The 17034-nt window shown below is 47.9% G+C and overlaps 1 protein-coding gene across 2 annotated transcripts in view; it reads left to right on the top strand.

Annotated features, from left to right (window-relative positions):
* The first annotated feature begins 361 nt into the window (after window positions 1–361).
* IRS1 (insulin receptor substrate 1) overlaps window positions 362–17034 on the top strand; it is a 55983-nt gene continuing 39310 nt past the window's right edge. Inside the window, exon 1 of one of the 2 annotated variants that reach the window (XM_075507322.1) lies at window positions 362–4592. In XM_075507322.1, coding sequence (XP_075363437.1) covers window positions 949–4569 — 3621 coding nt within the window. In that variant the 5' untranslated portion in view covers window positions 362–948 and the 3' untranslated portion in view covers window positions 4570–4592. The remainder of the gene's footprint in view (window positions 4593–17034) is intronic. The other variant, XM_075507320.1, reaches the window with a different exon arrangement.

Genomic DNA, 17034 nt, shown 5'->3' on the forward strand with positions numbered 1-17034 from the left:
GCGCCGGGAAACTCCGTGAAGAAGCCGGCGGAGAGGGTATCACCGCGGCGGTGCCCGCTCCCCCGCCGGCCTGGGGCACGGGAGGGGGCCGCGCCGCCGGCCGCTGAGGCGCTGCCGCCTGGAATGAAGAGGAGGAGGAAGAGAGGATGTTCCTTCGGCACTCGGGCTGCCTCCCCTCCCGCCGCTGCCGGGCTGCGCCGCGTGTGGAAATGGCACTTTCTCTGCCTAACGAGATGGGACTGAATGGGGTCGCCAGCCTCCTCCGCACGCACGAGCGGGAGAAGCAGCAGCAACCTCAGCGCTGATATTTGGGGAAGGGGGGGTTGTGCTGTGGGCGGCTTTTTTTTGGTTTTCTCTTTTTTTGGGGGAGGGGGGAGAGGGGGGGAAAGCGGCGTGTATTTTTGGGTGCAAACCCCGGACTTTGCAAAACAATCTCCGCCCCCAAGAGGATATTTAATCTGCAACAGAAATCGCTACTCGCGGAGGCAAACTTGAGACGGGGAAGGGGTGCAGGGAGCGGAGGAAGGGGACCCCCGCCCCGCTCCCGGCCCCAGCGGAGCCCGACCCCTGCAAGGGAAGATGCGTTTCTCTTTCTCGGCGGCTGCTCTTGGGACGAGACTTTCGTCTGGACTGATCGGGACTGGACTTTTTAAGGACGCGCTTACCCATCTAAGGGCGATTTGGGCATAAACAGCAACGCAAACTCTGATTTGGTGCTGGAAGCTGCCTCTGCCACTGAACAGCTGCTCTCACCCTGCTTCTGTCCCTCCCCCGTCCCATTCTCAAAAGAGGATCCTGAGCTATTTTGCTTCTTTTTTCTTTTTCTTTTTTTTTTTTTAATTGTTGTTGCATGAATTTTATTTTAGGTGGTTGTCTTTTTTGGCTGGCTTGGCTGTTTTGGGGTCTTGCGGACTGCTAGCTGCAGTAACAGCTCCACCACCTCTCATCATGGCTAGCCCCACAGATAATAACGAGGGCTTCTTCTCAGATGTCAGAAAGGTGGGTTACTTGCGCAAACCCAAGAGCATGCATAAACGCTTTTTCGTGCTGAGGGCAGCCAGCGAGTCTGGACCCGCCCGGCTGGAGTATTACGAGAATGAGAAGAAATGGAGACACAAGTCAGGGGCCCCCAAGCGCTCCATCCCACTGGAAAGCTGCTTCAACATCAACAAACGGGCTGACTCCAAGAACAAGCACCTGGTGGCCCTCTACACCAAGGACGAGCACTTTGCCATTGCAGCTGACAGCGAGCCTGAACAGGAGAGCTGGTACCAAGCGCTGCTGCAGTTGCACAACAGGGCCAAGGGCCACCACCACCTCCATCACCATCATCACCACCACCACAGCGACGTCACCTTTGGAGGCAGCAACGCGGGACTGGGGGAAGCAGGTGAGGACAGCTATGGTGAGGTAGCCCCTGGCCCGGCTTTTAAGGAAGTTTGGCAAGTAATTCTGAAGCCTAAGGGCCTAGGCCAGACAAAGAACCTGATTGGCATCTACCGCCTGTGCCTGACTAACAAGACCATCAGCTTTGTGAAGCTGAATTCAGATGCGGCTGCTGTGGTGCTGCAGCTGCTCAATATCCGCCGCTGTGGTCACTCCGAGAACTTCTTCTTCATTGAGGTGGGGCGCTCGGCTGTCACTGGGCCCGGTGAGTTCTGGATGCAAGTGGATGACTCAGTGGTGGCACAGAACATGCATGAAACCATCCTGGAGGCCATGCGAGCCATGAGCGAGGAATTCCGGCCCCGCAGCAAGAGCCAGTCCTCCTCAAACTGTTCCAACCCCATCTCTGTGCCCCTTCGCAGCAGGCACCATGTCAACAACCCTCCACCCAGCCAAGTGGGGCTCAGTCGCCGGTCCAGAACTGAGAGCGTCACGGCCACCTCTCCTGCTGGTGGTGGGGGTGGAGGTACGGGTGGCAAACCCAGCTCTTTCCGGGTTCGAGCGTCGAGTGACGGGGAAGGCACGATGTCGAGGCCTGCCTCAGTGGATGGTAGCCCAGTTAGTCCCAGTGCCAACCGGACCCATTCGCATAGACACCGTGGCAGCTCCAGGCTCCATCCTCCACTCAACCATAGCCGCTCCATCCCAATGCCTTCCTCGCGCTGCTCTCCTTCAGCCACCAGTCCAGTCAGCCTGTCATCCAGCAGCACTAGTGGCCACGGCTCCACCTCGGACTGCCTGTTCCCACGAAGGTCTAGTGCTTCGGTTTCCGGCTCCCCTAGCGATGGCGGATTTATTTCTTCTGATGAGTATGGTTCCAGCCCATGTGACTTTCGCAGCTCTTTTCGCAGTGTGACTCCAGACTCATTGGGACACACCCCACCAGCTCGGGGTGATGAAGAGCTCAACTACATCTGCATGGGGGGGAAGGCCACTTCCTCTTGCTGCAGCCTGGCAGCCCCCAATGGCCACTTCATCCCACGCACCTGCCACCCGCAGCAGCAGCCCCGCTACCCTACTACGCCGTGCTGTCCTCGAGGTGGTAGTGAGGAGGTTGCCGACTTGGAGAAGTCATTCAGGAAGCGGACTCACTCTGCAGGCACTTCACCAACCATCTCCCACCAGAAGACACCCTCACAGTCTTCGGTGGCCTCCATTGAGGAGTACACGGAGATGCTGCCTTCTTACCCCTGTGGTGGCAGCCGGCTGCCCTCCTACCGGCACTCAGCCTTTGTGCCCACTCACTCCTACCCAGAGGAGTGTCTGGAGATGCACCACCTGGACAGCAGCCATCATCGGACCAACTCCGCCCCGCACACAGACGATGGCTACATGCCTATGTCACCTGGTGTAGCCCCTGTGCCCAGCGGCGGGGGGCCCCCCAAGGGTGGTGACTACATGCCCATGAGTCCTAAGAGTGTGTCGGCCCCACAGCAGATCATCAACCCTGGCAGGGGGGGCCGCCACCCTCCAGCCACAGTGGACTCCAATGGCTACATGATGATGTCCCCCAGCGGCAGCTACTCCCCCGACAGCGGCTCTGCGGGCTATGGCAAGATCTGGACAAATGGCGCTGGCCACCACCCGAAACTCTCGGTGGAGAGCAACGAAGGGAAGCTCCCCTGCAGTGGCAGCGACTACATCAACATGTCCCCAGCCAGTGGCTCCACCACCAGCACCCCGCCTGACTGCTACTTTGGGGGCGCGGGGCAGCCGGGCGTTGAGGAGGCCGCCACCGCGGCCCACCACAAACCCATCTACTCCTACTTCTCGCTGCCACGCTCCTTCAAGCACGTGCACCGCCGGGGCGGCAGCGGGCCGGCGGTGGCAGGTGAGGAGGGCAGCCCCCAGCCCCGCATCGCTCTCGGCTCCGGCCGCCTCCTCTACACCGCCGAGGACTCCTCCTCCTCCACCAGCAGCGACAGCCTGGGCGGCGGCGGTGGTGGCGGTGGCACCGAGGGCGGCCCCCTGCCACAAGCGCGGCCTCCGCGCAAGGTGGACACGGCCGTGCAGACCAAGGGCCGCCTGGCACGACCCACGCGCCTGTCGCTGGGCGGCCCCAAGGCCAGCACCCTACCGCGGGCCCGGGAGCAGCCGCCGCTCCTCCTGCCCCCGGAGCCCAAGAGCCCCGGCGAGTACGTCAACATAGAGTTCATCGCCGGCGAGAAGCCGGCCTTCCCCTCGGCAGCCGTGGGGCTGGGCTTGCCGCCGCCGCCGGGCAACGCGGGCGCCGAGGAGTATATGAACATGGAGCTGGGACCGCCGCGGGCCCCCTGCCCCGCCGGCTTCGCCGCCGCGCGGGCGGCCCCCGCGGCCCGGCCCGGCCGAGGCGCGGCCCCCGGCGGCCGGGACTACGTGACGATGCAGCTGGGGGGCGCCGCCGCCGCCGGGGGCTCCTGCTCGGACTGCGCCGACAGCCCTTCCCCCTGCTCGCCCGCCCTCCTGCTCAGCTACGCCGACGTGCGGGCGGGCCGCTCCGCCGCCGAGAAGCCCCCGCCGGCAGCGACGACGACGGCTTCCCCGGAGCTGCCGCGGCCGCCGGCCGAGCTGTCGGCGGCGCCGCCGCGCTCCTCCTCCCTGCTCGGGGGCCCCGGCGCGGGCAGCGCCTTCACCCGCGTCAGCCTTAGCCCCGGCCGCAACCAGAGCGCCAAGGTGATCCGCGCCGACCCGCAGGGCGGCCGGCGGCGGCACAGCTCCGAGACCTTCTCGTCCACGCCGAGTGCCGCCCGCGGAGCGGCGGGCGGCGGCGGGCTCGGGGCGCCTTTCCCCTGCGGCGGCGCGGGGGGCGCCGAGGAGGTCAAGCGCCACAGCTCGGCCTCCTTCGAGAACGTCTGGCTGCGGCCCGCCGCGGGGGAGGCGGCCGGCGCCCCCGCCGCCCGCCGGGAGCCGGGGGCCGCGCCCGCCCTGGAGAACGGGCTCAACTACATCGACCTGGACTTGGTGAAGGACTTCAGTCACCGCCGCCACCACCACCTCCACCCCCCCGCCGAGGGCGCCGCTCTGCCCGGGGGGAAGCAGCCGCCGCCGCCGAAGCCCCCGGGCCAGCCTCGCGGGAGCGGCCACTGCAGCGACGACTTAAGCGCGTACGCCAGCATCAGCTTCCAGAAGCGGGAGGAGATGTAGGAGCCGGGCGCCCGCCGGGGAAGGTGAGGCGGGGGCGGGGCGGGGAGAAGCCGCGGCTCCGCTCAGGGAGTTGAACGGCCGGGGCGTCTCTGTGAGGGGAGAGGGCCGAGGCAGGGGCCGAGGGGCGGCGGCCCGAGGCTGCTCGTTGTGATTTCTTGCCGTGGGGACTGCCAGCTCGCAGAGCGTGGTACGGCAGGGCGGGCTGGCGGCGTGCGGCATCCTCCCCCGGGAAGGCTTTGGGAGATGCCGCAGCCCGAGCAGCGGTGGCTGTGACACGTTGGGTTAGTTTCCTTGTGCGTTTTGGCTGTAATATCCGCAGCCTGTTTTAGTGGCAAAAGCACCCGGGAGCACAGTATCCCTGCGGTTGTCCCAGCCGCTGGCTCTCACCTGCACGGGCTGGGGGGGTGCTTCCAAAGCACGCTGGATGCTCCTGTTGAGGCGGGGATACGATGCTGTGCTTACCGTGTTGCCACGTTTCTTTACTTTTCAGAATTAGGTGTGCTTCAAAAGTGCGTATGGGGGAAAAAAATGAATTAGCTATAGCATAGGGCTGGAAACAGGAAACTCCCATTGTAATCCTAGTTTGGTCAGTAATCAATCTTGTGGCCAAGGGTAAAGCAGTCAACCATGCCATGCGCGTGGATGCTTTCCCATGTGCAAAACACAGCTAACAGCATCTACCTCACAGGGCTGTGATGAGTGTTAATTCAGTTTTGCTTGGAAGGTGCTTTGAACTTGAAAAATGCTTCATAGCATTATATCTGTCACTTGTGTTTCAACTGATACGAAGCGTGGCTGTCCCATGCTCAGAACAGTGTTACAAACCGCATAAGAAACGGGCCGTATGAACTGTGTCTTTGGCATTGACCGATGTGTTCTATATTTCCTTGAAACTTTTCATTTTTAGTTTGGGAAAAACTTCTGCCAGGCTGTTGCACGTTGATTACAGGCATGTAAGAGGAGTAGGAGCGCTGTTGCAAGCAATGTGATGTTTCTGCTACATGGGAACTTCATGCAGCACATAACAAATACATCTTGTTTAGAGCTCACAAAGTACAGTGCACCTGTTTGATGAAAGGTGAAGACCATTTTGGTGCAGACAAGCACTAGTAGTTAGCTACCCAGTGAATCTTGTTGTGACACTCAATTTTAGCGGTTTTCTACATACTTGAGCAGCAGCAATCACAGCAGTTTAAGTAGTTATTATGAATATGTGCAATGACATTAGGGGATGAATCTCATACCACTGTTTACATCATAAGTGTAATAAACTTACTGTTTGCATTGCTTGTTTGCTCAGCTCAAGGGAAGGCTGAGGGCTGGTCTTGGTATGATGCCTGGGATCATATGTTCACCATTTTTATACGTTTTCCATCTTTATAACCTGAACAAAAGCAAAACAATCTCTTCGCATTTGCTACTTAGCACTTGCTGCTGTTGCCTGTTAGAGCAATGCAATATTAGGTGTTAGTCTTAGGTGACCTATGAATACCAGATTAATTTCAAAGTTCAAGGTACGATTTAAGATTAGTGCAGATATTGCTGGTCTGATTCAAACGGTAACTGGTAGGAAATGATTGTTTTTGTGGATATCCAACAGGAGCGTGCTGGCTGTCACAATACATTGTCTGTGACCAGACTTACACTGCCACACCCTTTGTCCTCTGTTCTGGGATGTGCTTGCAAGAGCCCGTCTAGACTGTCTTCGAGATGCCTCTCCTTACTCTGGGAATCTGTATCTGCCTAGGGCAGTGTTGGTGTCATGAACTCTTCAGGAGGGGATTTTTGCCAGAGGATGCAGCATGTTGCTGCATAAGTCACATTGCTAGGAGCATCACTTTTTTTTCCCCCGTTATGTGCTAAGATGGGGGGAGCAAGTGTGAGAGAAAATCCTCTGTCAGCATGTGGTTAAATAATAAACATGAGCGAGAGTATGAGCATGCAGGTCTGGAGGGGAGCAGTGTTGTAACTGTTTACTTACACAGGTTTTTTTCAAAATGCGCTGTTTACTTTTGCTGTAGACAACTTAATTGATCTGCTGTGTCATCTTCAACATAAAAGCTGTGGCAGTGTTCTCCATCATGGTGGTAGGTAGGTACCTGCTGTGATTATGCTGTTCAGTGGAGGATCAGAACGTGGAAGACCTGATATAAGAACATGCTGAAAAACATTATGCAGATGTTTTTCAGAGCAGCATTGTGAAAGGTAGTGTCTAATAGAGTAATTGCTGTTTGAAGTCGGTTCTTATTTCCCAAAATTAGGATTGGACTGAGCAAGCACAGCTTCTTCTGGGAGGCAGGGGAAGAGTCAGGCTATAATTATATGGGGAGTTTGTAGCCATGGCTGTTCCCTTTCCCATCCCACTATAAAGCCGTGTTAGTTGCTTGTAGCTTTCTCAGACGTTAACCCTTTGGACTATTTCCCAGGCTAGATATCTTGCCATCGGCTGAAATTTTCCTCACAAAATTCAGCCCGACTAGCTCATCTGTTGTTGAGTGTGTTAAGGAAAAAAACCCCAACAACATTTTATCTGTGTTAAACCATTTTTACAGCTGTTTTTTGACAAGTCCTCGTACCTTTCTTGCTTTGGAGCTGGAACTTGGGTATGGCAGGGGAATCGGCCCATGTAGGTCATACCTTGTGCCATTCTTGAGAAAATCTGCCTGGAGGTGAGTGATTTACAGGCCTGCAAGCAGTCTGTTCGCACATGCCTGAAAAAGTTGTTGAGTACCTTCAGCTAAACCGTTTTCCTGAAAACTCCATGTGCAGTGAGGGTGCTCCAGTTCCCTGAAGCTTTGCGTGCCCCTTCCAACAAGCAGCTGAGTGGGCTGTGCTGCCTTGGCCAGCTTCCCCCCATGTTCCTCCTGGCAGGTGAGGCTGTTCAGGCTCTGGCTGGGAGCGGGGAGGCTGTGGCTGTTGTTTCTCCTGTTGGTGTCTGAGCAACGTGAAAGAGGAAGGAAAAGCTACTTGGTATGTTTGCAGGTACGGCAGAGAGGAGAGAACGTCTGGACCTGGGAAGGGAGAGGTGAAGCTGCCAGGGATGGGGAAGGCTGCATTAACTACCCTTTCTTTGCTCTCCATCTCTTTCGTGGGTTATTGTTTACACTTTTAATCTCAGAAGTGGCAAAGGGACTGCATGTGCTCTCCCCCCCCGCCCCGTAGAGCAGCCTTCCACCCCACCCCAAGGCCAAAACTATCTGGATAACTCTTGTTTTATACATTCTGGAATTTTCTGTTGTTCCAGACTACAAGACAAGGACCCCAAATGTTGGCCATTCATCTCCTAATGGGTAAAATGATTGTTGCTGTTTTGCTGCAAGCTAGCTGACTCTCCTCCTCTTCCCTGCTCCCCTGTCCTCCCCACCAGCCGCCTCCAAGTTGCTCAGGCATTACATTCTGAAGTATTTTTAACCTCTTTCAAATGTACTTATTTCTCCTAACATTAAAGATACTGGCTGAAATAATCACATTGTTTTCCAAATTTAATTAAAAAACATTTCTTTTGCACCCACAGCATTCCTCTGCACTCTCCAATCCCATTGCCTTCTCTGTCATATATTCTTTGCTGTTTCCTGACAGCTGGCCCTGCCCTAGCCTTTCTTGCTCTCTTCTCTCATCCTGTTAAAAGTGCAGCAGTTTCAATGCAGTCCTGCATGCTCCTCTGCACAAACGCTTCTACTTCAGAGCATTGGGTACTGGTTTGTGTGCCTAGCCTAGCCCGTGACTCTTTGGTCCTCTTGGATCCTCTGATAAGTGGACTGTTATACTGTAGCTGGAAGGCCACGGTGCTGCAGCAGCCAAATCATGCTGGGAAACACCAGCCTATGACATGGTGAAAGTGAGACGAGAGCTAGGGAGAGGGGAGAGCAGTGTTGCTGTAAGGCATTTTCCTCCTGCTTAGAGTTTTGCATGCACAGATGAGCAGATGTTGTGGATATGCTGTGGATCCTGCTTTTGGGATTGCTGTGAGAAGAGAAGGCTCCTAGAATGAGCAGGAGTTTTGAAGATGAACCACTGATAGCTTGTGTTCTGAGTGTATAGTCAAAAATTATTCCAAAAAGGAAACCATTAGACATTGGCTCCGGAGAAACAGGAAAGGCTGTAGTAGGATAGTAGCATGAATCCAGGTATGTGGCTTTGATCTCTGGAGCTTCAAAGCAAAGCCATTATTCCCCTCATTTCCATTTTGCTGATGAGTCTGAGAACTCGTGAAAGTGAGTGCTAATAACACCAAACAGAATATGTGTAGTGTGGGCAAGTGGTAACTTGGCTCACTGCAGCTTTAATGATGCCTATTTTACCCAGTGCATGGGTGGTTTGGGTTTTGTTGGTGATGTAAGAAAATGGAATACAGTATAATGAGAATACAGTACAATGGCATCTATATGGTTGTTGTGCCTTTTGTCTGGTTCCAGTTAAAGCAAAGCACTACTAAGGGGAAGAGCTAAACATTTGTTTGGGTCTCATGAAAATACACATGATGGTAAACAGAAAATTACTCATGTAATTGTTGTATAATATACCTGGATTTTTTTTTTTTTGGGACATTGCTTTCTTTTTTATTTTATTTCTTTCATAGTTTTCAATAGTTGGTTTTGTTTCCTCAAGTTAAAAACTTACAGTGGAATGACTGAAATACAGCAAATGCCAAAACAAGACGTGTACAATTAAAATAAGTTTTTTTGGGGAAGTTGTTTCCAGAACTGAAAGAACAGAAGTTTTTGTAGTTTTGGGTCAGCACCAAGGTAAATACCAGTAAGTTATGAAAGTTTTCCATGCTTTATGGTATTACTGTAGATAAAACAGTGCTTTTCTTACTGTATGCACACATCAGTTTTTCCCCATACCTAATGATTTGGCAAAATTGAGCCTGTGTCTCCACGTACTTGCGTATTTGCAGTTCTCCTGTTTAACAAGACCACAAGCTTATAATTAATGTTTTGGGGTTTTTTGAGGGTTTGTTGGGTGTTTTTTTGTAATTTAGACAGTAGATCAGTTCCTTTAATCTAGCTACATTAAATTGTAGTATTGATTATTTCCCCACCTTGATTTTAATGACAAGTTTCTTGGGACTTTTCTTTTTTGTTTTCCTGGCTTAAAAATTGGAACTGTATGATTTATAAACCAATCGGTCAATTATGAAGTGCTATCTGGACTTTTTTTAGCACATAGGTTTCGTATTTAGTCAATGTTTAAACTGGTTTCTGAATGTGGTTTAAATTTGAAAATGAAACAGGACATTGCAGGGCAAGGATGATGCTCATTTTTAACTAGCAACTGTGGAGAGGTCATATGTTTCCTTAGATAACACTCGTAAATAGAGAATTACAACTCTTAAATAAAATGCAGTAAGCAGCTGTGGAGTAGGAATGTTATTTGACCAATATTTTCAGAATGTTGCGTTGTGTCAGGAGTGCTTTATAATAGCTGAAATTTCATATTCATTAGGACTATACAGTTTTCATGACTTTATAAATACGTGAATGCAAGTACTGAAAGTAAAATATACTTGAATATTCTTTTGAACAAGTTGCACTAACTGTATAATAGCTTGTTTGTAAAGAAAGTGGGGTATTTTTTTCCAGTTTATTGAAGCTCTGAAAGTGGGTCTCTTCAGTACTGATTATTGTGCAAATAAAGTCACTAGTGAACTTAAACTTAAAAAAAAAAATTTTGGTGTGCAGTGATATGGAAGAGAAATAGATATTCTTTTCCAAAACTAATTTGATACTGGATTTAACCTCTGTGTCAAGTTTCATTGAAAACTAATTATTGCATTTGATTGACAGAGTTATAAAATATAGTAGTCTTAAGGGATAGGAGGGAAAAGGGGGGAAATGCTGTTCACGGGACCCATGCTGTGGCTAGAAGAGAGACTATGGGATGCTGACATAAGATAATGGTGAATTAGAGGTACAGGCTGGGGCATAGTTGTAGAAACTAGTATGGGAGGGAGGTGGAAATGACACATAGAAATTACTTAGGGGACACAGAGAAACTGTGGTATGATCACGTGGGTGGAGAGAATTGCAAGGTGTTTGTGATCTGAAGGGAATTGGCATGGTGGTACGTGAAAGTTTGAGGATGAGTATAGAGAAATGTGGAGAGTCTGGATATATGCAGAGAGTTTATTCTAGAGGCGCTCATTTTGCATGGTAGTGCAGTTTTCTGAACATGTTTTTACTTCTATATTTTTCTTTTGATCTTTATTACGGGGATAGACAGTCTGTTTAGAAAGTGCATGTATTCCTTACTTGTGATTAGACTGATTTTATTTTTTTTTAAATATTATTTGGATATTCTGCTGACCTTACAGGATGATGTGCATGGTAAGGTAAACAGAATTTGCCTCCAGCTCTTCTTTCCTGAATTCTTTGTCTTCTAGCATCCCTGTCACAACCACAGCAGTAAACCACAGGTAGGAATCTGAATTAAGATAAATAAGAATGAGTGAATTTTAACATTAAAAAACCTTGTTTTTATAAAATACATATAATGAAAGGAGAACTATATTCACACTGGTTTTTTTAACTGCAGTGTTTTGTTCTTTACACTCTACTACTTGGACAGTTATAAATTCGATTGAAAATGAGGTTCATTAGTTTCATGATTTGACTTACGGATTAGTAAGTATAGATTCCCATAAAATTGTTTAGTTTAAGGAATATCTTGTAAAAGAAAATGTCAAATGGCAAACTTATTGTGGCTTGTTACAGGAGATCTTGTGGTTTTCATTTTGTGGTAAGAACTGCAACACAAATACATTAATATTAAACACATCTGAATTCCCAATTTGTCAGAATGCTAAAAGCTGGCTTTTGGTCATCTGTATGTAATCTGATATGTTAGAGTACCTATTCATAAAAGTGAATAGCATTGTTCTATTTTTACATCATTCTGGGTTTTTGATAAATGGTCATTGTGATAATTATTATTCTGAATACAGGAGATAGAGGTAGTAAAGGAGAGGTGTCGATGACTTAAAAAAAAATATTCTCAAGTTTAACAGCTTTACTCTCCGCTTACAGAAATGATGGGAAATATAACAAAAGCCAAGGTGTGAACAGATAAAGGAGATTTAAATAAGCCTGGCACTCTTAACTAACTAAAAGATGTCTTGATATATATCTCTCTGATCATGTTTGACATATCTAGGTCATGTTCTCTGAAGACTATTATTAGAGATTTAACCTTGGGTAATTGCAAAGTGTATTTTCTTCAGAGTAGTTTTTGATCAGGTAGGTGAGACAGTGAAAGTTTGTGTGTGTTCAACTGTTTGTAATAATTTGGGAGTCTAGTTAAAAGATCTGATGTCAGCCACCTGAGCTGTAAGGTGAAACATACTGTTCCCGTGGTGTATCACAGAAGATTTGCCTGTGTACATTTTGTCAACTGTTGTAAAATTCCATTTTTTTGGCATGTGGAAGAAATGACCTGTTAAATTTTCAAATAAGATACGCTTCAGGAAGAATGGAGTTACGTTGTACACTTTACAGCTAGTAGAGCTGTTGAAGTGTACTTGCACATTTGAACTGTCTGATGATACATGTTATAAAGTGCAGGAAGGTAGTAGTCTGGGACCATCTACAATTTTAATTTACGGTGTTGTTTTTTTTTTTTTTTTTCTTTTCCCCCAGTCTGTGTAGGTTGGATATTTGTAACCCACTAGGGTACCTAAGCATTGGACAAGCTTTCTTTGAAATATAGAATCTGTGTGAATAGAAAAAATGTGAATTATCTATCAGCCTTGGTTCTTGTCCAGTTTCAGCAGTCTGGCTTTCAGTGTGGTGCGCAAATATTTGTTAAGACATAACTATGGGGCAGGAACTCCATAAGCTGGCTTTGCCAGTCAATAAAATATGTAACGAGTCTGTGAATGGGAGCTTTTCTTCAATGGAACAGTTCCCTGAAGGAGTAAAAACCTCAAACACATGGAGTGGAGGAGACTAAGCCAGTGATTGTATGGGTTCCTTCTGCTCTTACTTCACTGAATTGTAGACTTTAAAAAAAAAACCAAAACAAACCTAACCCAAAGCTGCCCTTCATTCTCCTCACAAGATCCTGGATGTCTTTACCTCACTAGTAACATCCATGTTTAAACACTGTACCCGGAGTTGTGGAGAAGACACGTCTCGGTCAAGAGAATCAAAGAACCTCAGAAAGTGTAGATGGAGGTAGAAGATTGAGTTCATTGCTCCTCTTACGGCATATCTCATCTGGGGTCTCGCTGTTTATCAGTTTTTAAGTGACCGTAGAGGAGTGGAAGGCAGGTGGGGAGCTCAAAACGCTGTGGCTGAAGCTGTGACTGGCTTGCTTCAGTTCTGACTCAAGCTTCCCGTGCCCCGCGCTGTGTCCGAGAGATGCAAAAAGACATCTAGAGCGACAGCTGATGTGTATGAGTGAGGGAATCTTTTAGATTAAAACACTGGATGGGAGACAGGGGAGACAGGGGAGACATCTTGGCTTCAGAGACAAACTGGGAGCTTGAAAGCCCTCTGTATGCTCTGCACACCAGGGGAGTGCTGGTGCCCAAGCATAAGTAGCGTTCAGTCATTTTGCTGAAGTACCTTGAAAATTACTAGTGCAAGGAGACTATGGTCTTCCAGTAACTTCCCAGTTCTGTGCAATTGATGGACAAGGTGTTTGGGAGTCAGTGTCAGCAGTGATGCATATGGTATGCAAGAGTCTTCATACTGATATTAAAAAAGGGAAAAAAAAAAACCCTTCTTTTTCCTGGAGAAGATACAGGCGCAACAGAGCGTCTTTTGCTGTGCCTGCACCTGCCATGACATAAGGCTGGTAATGTCTGCTGCCTGCCCTGGCATGGTACAATGTGCATTTTCATGGTACTCGTTCTCTAATGGTGATACCCAGAGAAATAAAGTTTGGGCACTTCTGCTGAATTGATGCCTGCTGTTCCATTTCTGACTCTTGCAGGCACTGTAGGTAAATGATGGAGATATTGGCTGAACGATCTCTGAAAGATGGGATTAATTTTCATTTCCTCAGAAAAGTTTGTGCTGTCATAATTACTGATTCCTCTCCCATAATTCCTGATCACAAATTCTGAATTATTTGTTACTTCAAAATAGCAAAATCACAGAATCATAGAATAGTTTGGGTTGGAAGGGGCCTTTAAAGGTCATCTAGGCCACCCCCCCACCCCCATCCCCCCTGCCGCCGCAATGAGCAGGGAGATCTCGTCAACTAGATCAGGTTGCTCAGAGCCCTCTCCAACCTGACCTTGAATATTTCCAGGGATGGGGCATCTACCACCTCTCTGGGCAACCTGTTGCAGTCTGTCACCACCCTCATTGTAAAAAATGTCTTCCTTATATCTAGTCTAAATCTACCCTCTTTTAGTTTAAAACCATTCCCCTTGTCCTATCACAACAGGCCCTCCTAAAAAGTCTGTCCCCATCTTTCTTATAAGCCCCCTTTAAGTATTGAAAGGCAGCAATAAGGTGTTCCCGGAGCCTTCTCTTCTCCAGGCTGAACAACTCCAACTCTCTCAGCCTTTCTTCATAGGAGAGGTGTTCCAGCCCTCTGATCATTTTTGTGGCCCTCCTCTGGACCCGCTCCAGCAGGTCCAAGTCTTTCCTGTGCTGAGGGCTCCAGAGCTGGATGCAGTGCTCCAGTGGGGTCTCACCAGAGTGGAGTAGAGCGGCAGAATCACCTCCTTTGACCTGCTGGCCACGCTTCTTTTGATGCAGCCCAGGATATGGTTGGCTTTCTGGGCTGCAAGCGCACATTGCCAGCTCATGTCCAGCTTTTCATCCCCCAAGTCCTTCTCCACAGGGCTGCTCTGAATCCCTTCTTTCCCCGGCCTGTATTGATACCAGGGGTTGCTCGAACCCAGGTGCAGAACCTTGCATTTATGTAGCAGAATGTTATGGAATAGTAAGGAAATAAACTAACAAGTTGTTTAGTCAGTTGAGGCTAAGATGATGTTCTCTTACTTTTTTTTTTTTCCCTACTGTGGAATATATCCGTGAGGATTTTCCTTTCATAGTACACTTGTATTTCATGGAAGTGACCAACAGCAGGTAGCCCAGCTGCATAGTCCTTGAAAGAGGTAGGACAGCTTGCCCAGAGGATTTGAAATGACTCGTAGATGTCAGTAAGGTAATGTATTGCTTGTTTTGGTGGGAACAAAGATCTGTAGGATGGCTGTGCGAAGGGAAAAATGAGCAATACTTACCTTTTTGCAGTGATGGTAAATTCAAACTGAACCATTTCCATCTGGTGAAAATGAAAGTGACTAAGTGAAATCCTTAGGAGGATGAAAATATATTCTGGACAGGTAGGAACTGCTTTGTTAAAAGTGAAAAAATTGCCCCTCTCTAACCTGCTACATTTACCCCATTTCTCTTTTTGACTTCTTTGCTTGCAAAGCACAGGCACAGTATACCATCCCTTCATGCTTTCCTGTGTAATGGTATTTTTGGCACTTGATCCACTTTTGATTTTCTGTATTGCAGAACAAAGTTGCTTGTTTTTTTTTTTTTAACTAGTGGCAACTAAACTGTAGAAAAATAATGTTGCCCTTTGAAAAACAAAGGGAAGTGCACAAGTACTAAATAGTTAATTGCTTGATCACATACATAAAACGAAATACTGGTAAGGAAACCCTAGCATTTCTAGAGCTTAGGTGTACTGAGAACGGTTACAAACAAAGGGAACTTGGTATCTACTGTATCTACTGTTCAGGAATCTCAAAAAGCAGGCTGGCTGGCACATCTAGGGTGTGGTCCTGCGAGGCGTTTGGGCAGATTTAAACAGCTTGCTTTACTGAAAAGGGTGGTCTCACCTCAGCTGCCTTTACTCTCGTCTGCGTGCTCCCACTGTTTTCTCTGTGCTGATTCCATACAAGTAAATGGCAACTATAGTTAGGCTGACGTATTATTTAGTAACTGTTTGTATTTCCTCATTTTGCGCATAATGGCATTCAGATTTCTGAGAAACAGCAAAATAAAATGTATAAAGAGGCATTTAGTTTGTTTAGGAACCTGTAGGTTGAAAACTGTAAATATTTTTCTCATTGAAAGTTAATATTTGTTCTAGTGTCAGTATTTTGGAAATAATCTTGTATTTTGTTGACTTTATCATCATCTGGTGAACATGATGCAGAATGTTCTTGAATTCCTTGGATATCTTGATATGGGTGGATAGCCATGTGTGATTTACATTTATCTTACCAGTTTGAGATGAAAACAGAGGCAGATGAAACTAAATAGAAGAGCAGTGATGGAAACCAAGCAGCTCCAAATTATCCCTCTTCCTTTTACAACTGCTGTGTGCACTCCTTCCTCCCACGGCTGCTTCTTGGGAGCAGAAGTTAAAAGAACTGGTATCTGCTAGCATCAGTGCACCGTGTGTGAACACTGTAGTTTAAACAGGTAAATGGTGAAACTTTATTCTTAAATGGATTAACATAGCTGATCAATTTATATACAAGACAGTCTTGAATACTTTAAACAGTTTAAAGATTCTTAAAAATGAAACAAAACTCTCAAATACATTTAATTCTTTTCTGTATGAAACTTCTTTCCCTAGCAAGCTCTGATACAAGGGAAAAGCCCTTCTGAAGGTGTGCAGGCATGTAGCTAGGGCATGTTTTTTCAGGCCTTTGAACTAGGTTAGGAATGTGTCTCAAGATGGAAGAATGAATAGTTACTTGGTGCTTTCAGCCTCCGGGCTTGAAACTCGCAAGAGGAATGTTATTGTGTCTTCAAAGCCTGTTTCACACAAGTCTTTGTTGAGCAGGAACTTGGAGAGTCTTTGTATTATCATGCACAAAACAAAAACAGCCAGCCACCCAATTTGATCTAATTGGGCGGTGGTGGTGAGATGTTCCTTCAGTAGGAAGGCTCTGGAAAATGGGGTGCATATTTTTGATTCGGAAATACCCTTTGGAGCAAAGGGATTGCCTACACAGACATTTACCAGCTTGATAAAACTCTAATTACACTGATGCAATTCCCCATATGCACATCCCCTCTTTTCCCCTCTCTATGTAGTGCTTTCCCAGGAAGAGAGCAAATATTTACAATTCTTTTAAATTCTGTTTTGACCCTGAGGGTGGTGGTAACACATCCCTGGAGAAGGCAAGCTGAGGTTGAGAGAGTGGGGTGCTTCAGGTTGAAGTAATTTTTGTAATGCTTTCTCAAAAATAAACCTATATTCAGGACTAAATGTGCTGTAATAGACTAATATTAACTAAATTAAGACAGGCCTTTCAATCAACATAAGTATCAAGTGTTTAGAGGAAATAAAACCATTGCTCTAGTGAACATGATTGGTGAAGTATCCAGAATTGGGGTTTGAACTGCTAAAAACTTATTTTTGAGAACAGCAGCTGCTTCAGTAGATATCTAGAGAAATTTATTTTCATTTTGGGATATGACTAGCCTAATTACATGAGTAGTTTATTCAACATTGAGTGAGATCAACTGAAACTGAAAA

Source organism: Mycteria americana, chromosome 7, assembly GCF_035582795.1.
Source record: "Mycteria americana isolate JAX WOST 10 ecotype Jacksonville Zoo and Gardens chromosome 7, USCA_MyAme_1.0, whole genome shotgun sequence".
Taxonomy (NCBI): Eukaryota; Metazoa; Chordata; class Aves; order Ciconiiformes; family Ciconiidae; genus Mycteria; species Mycteria americana.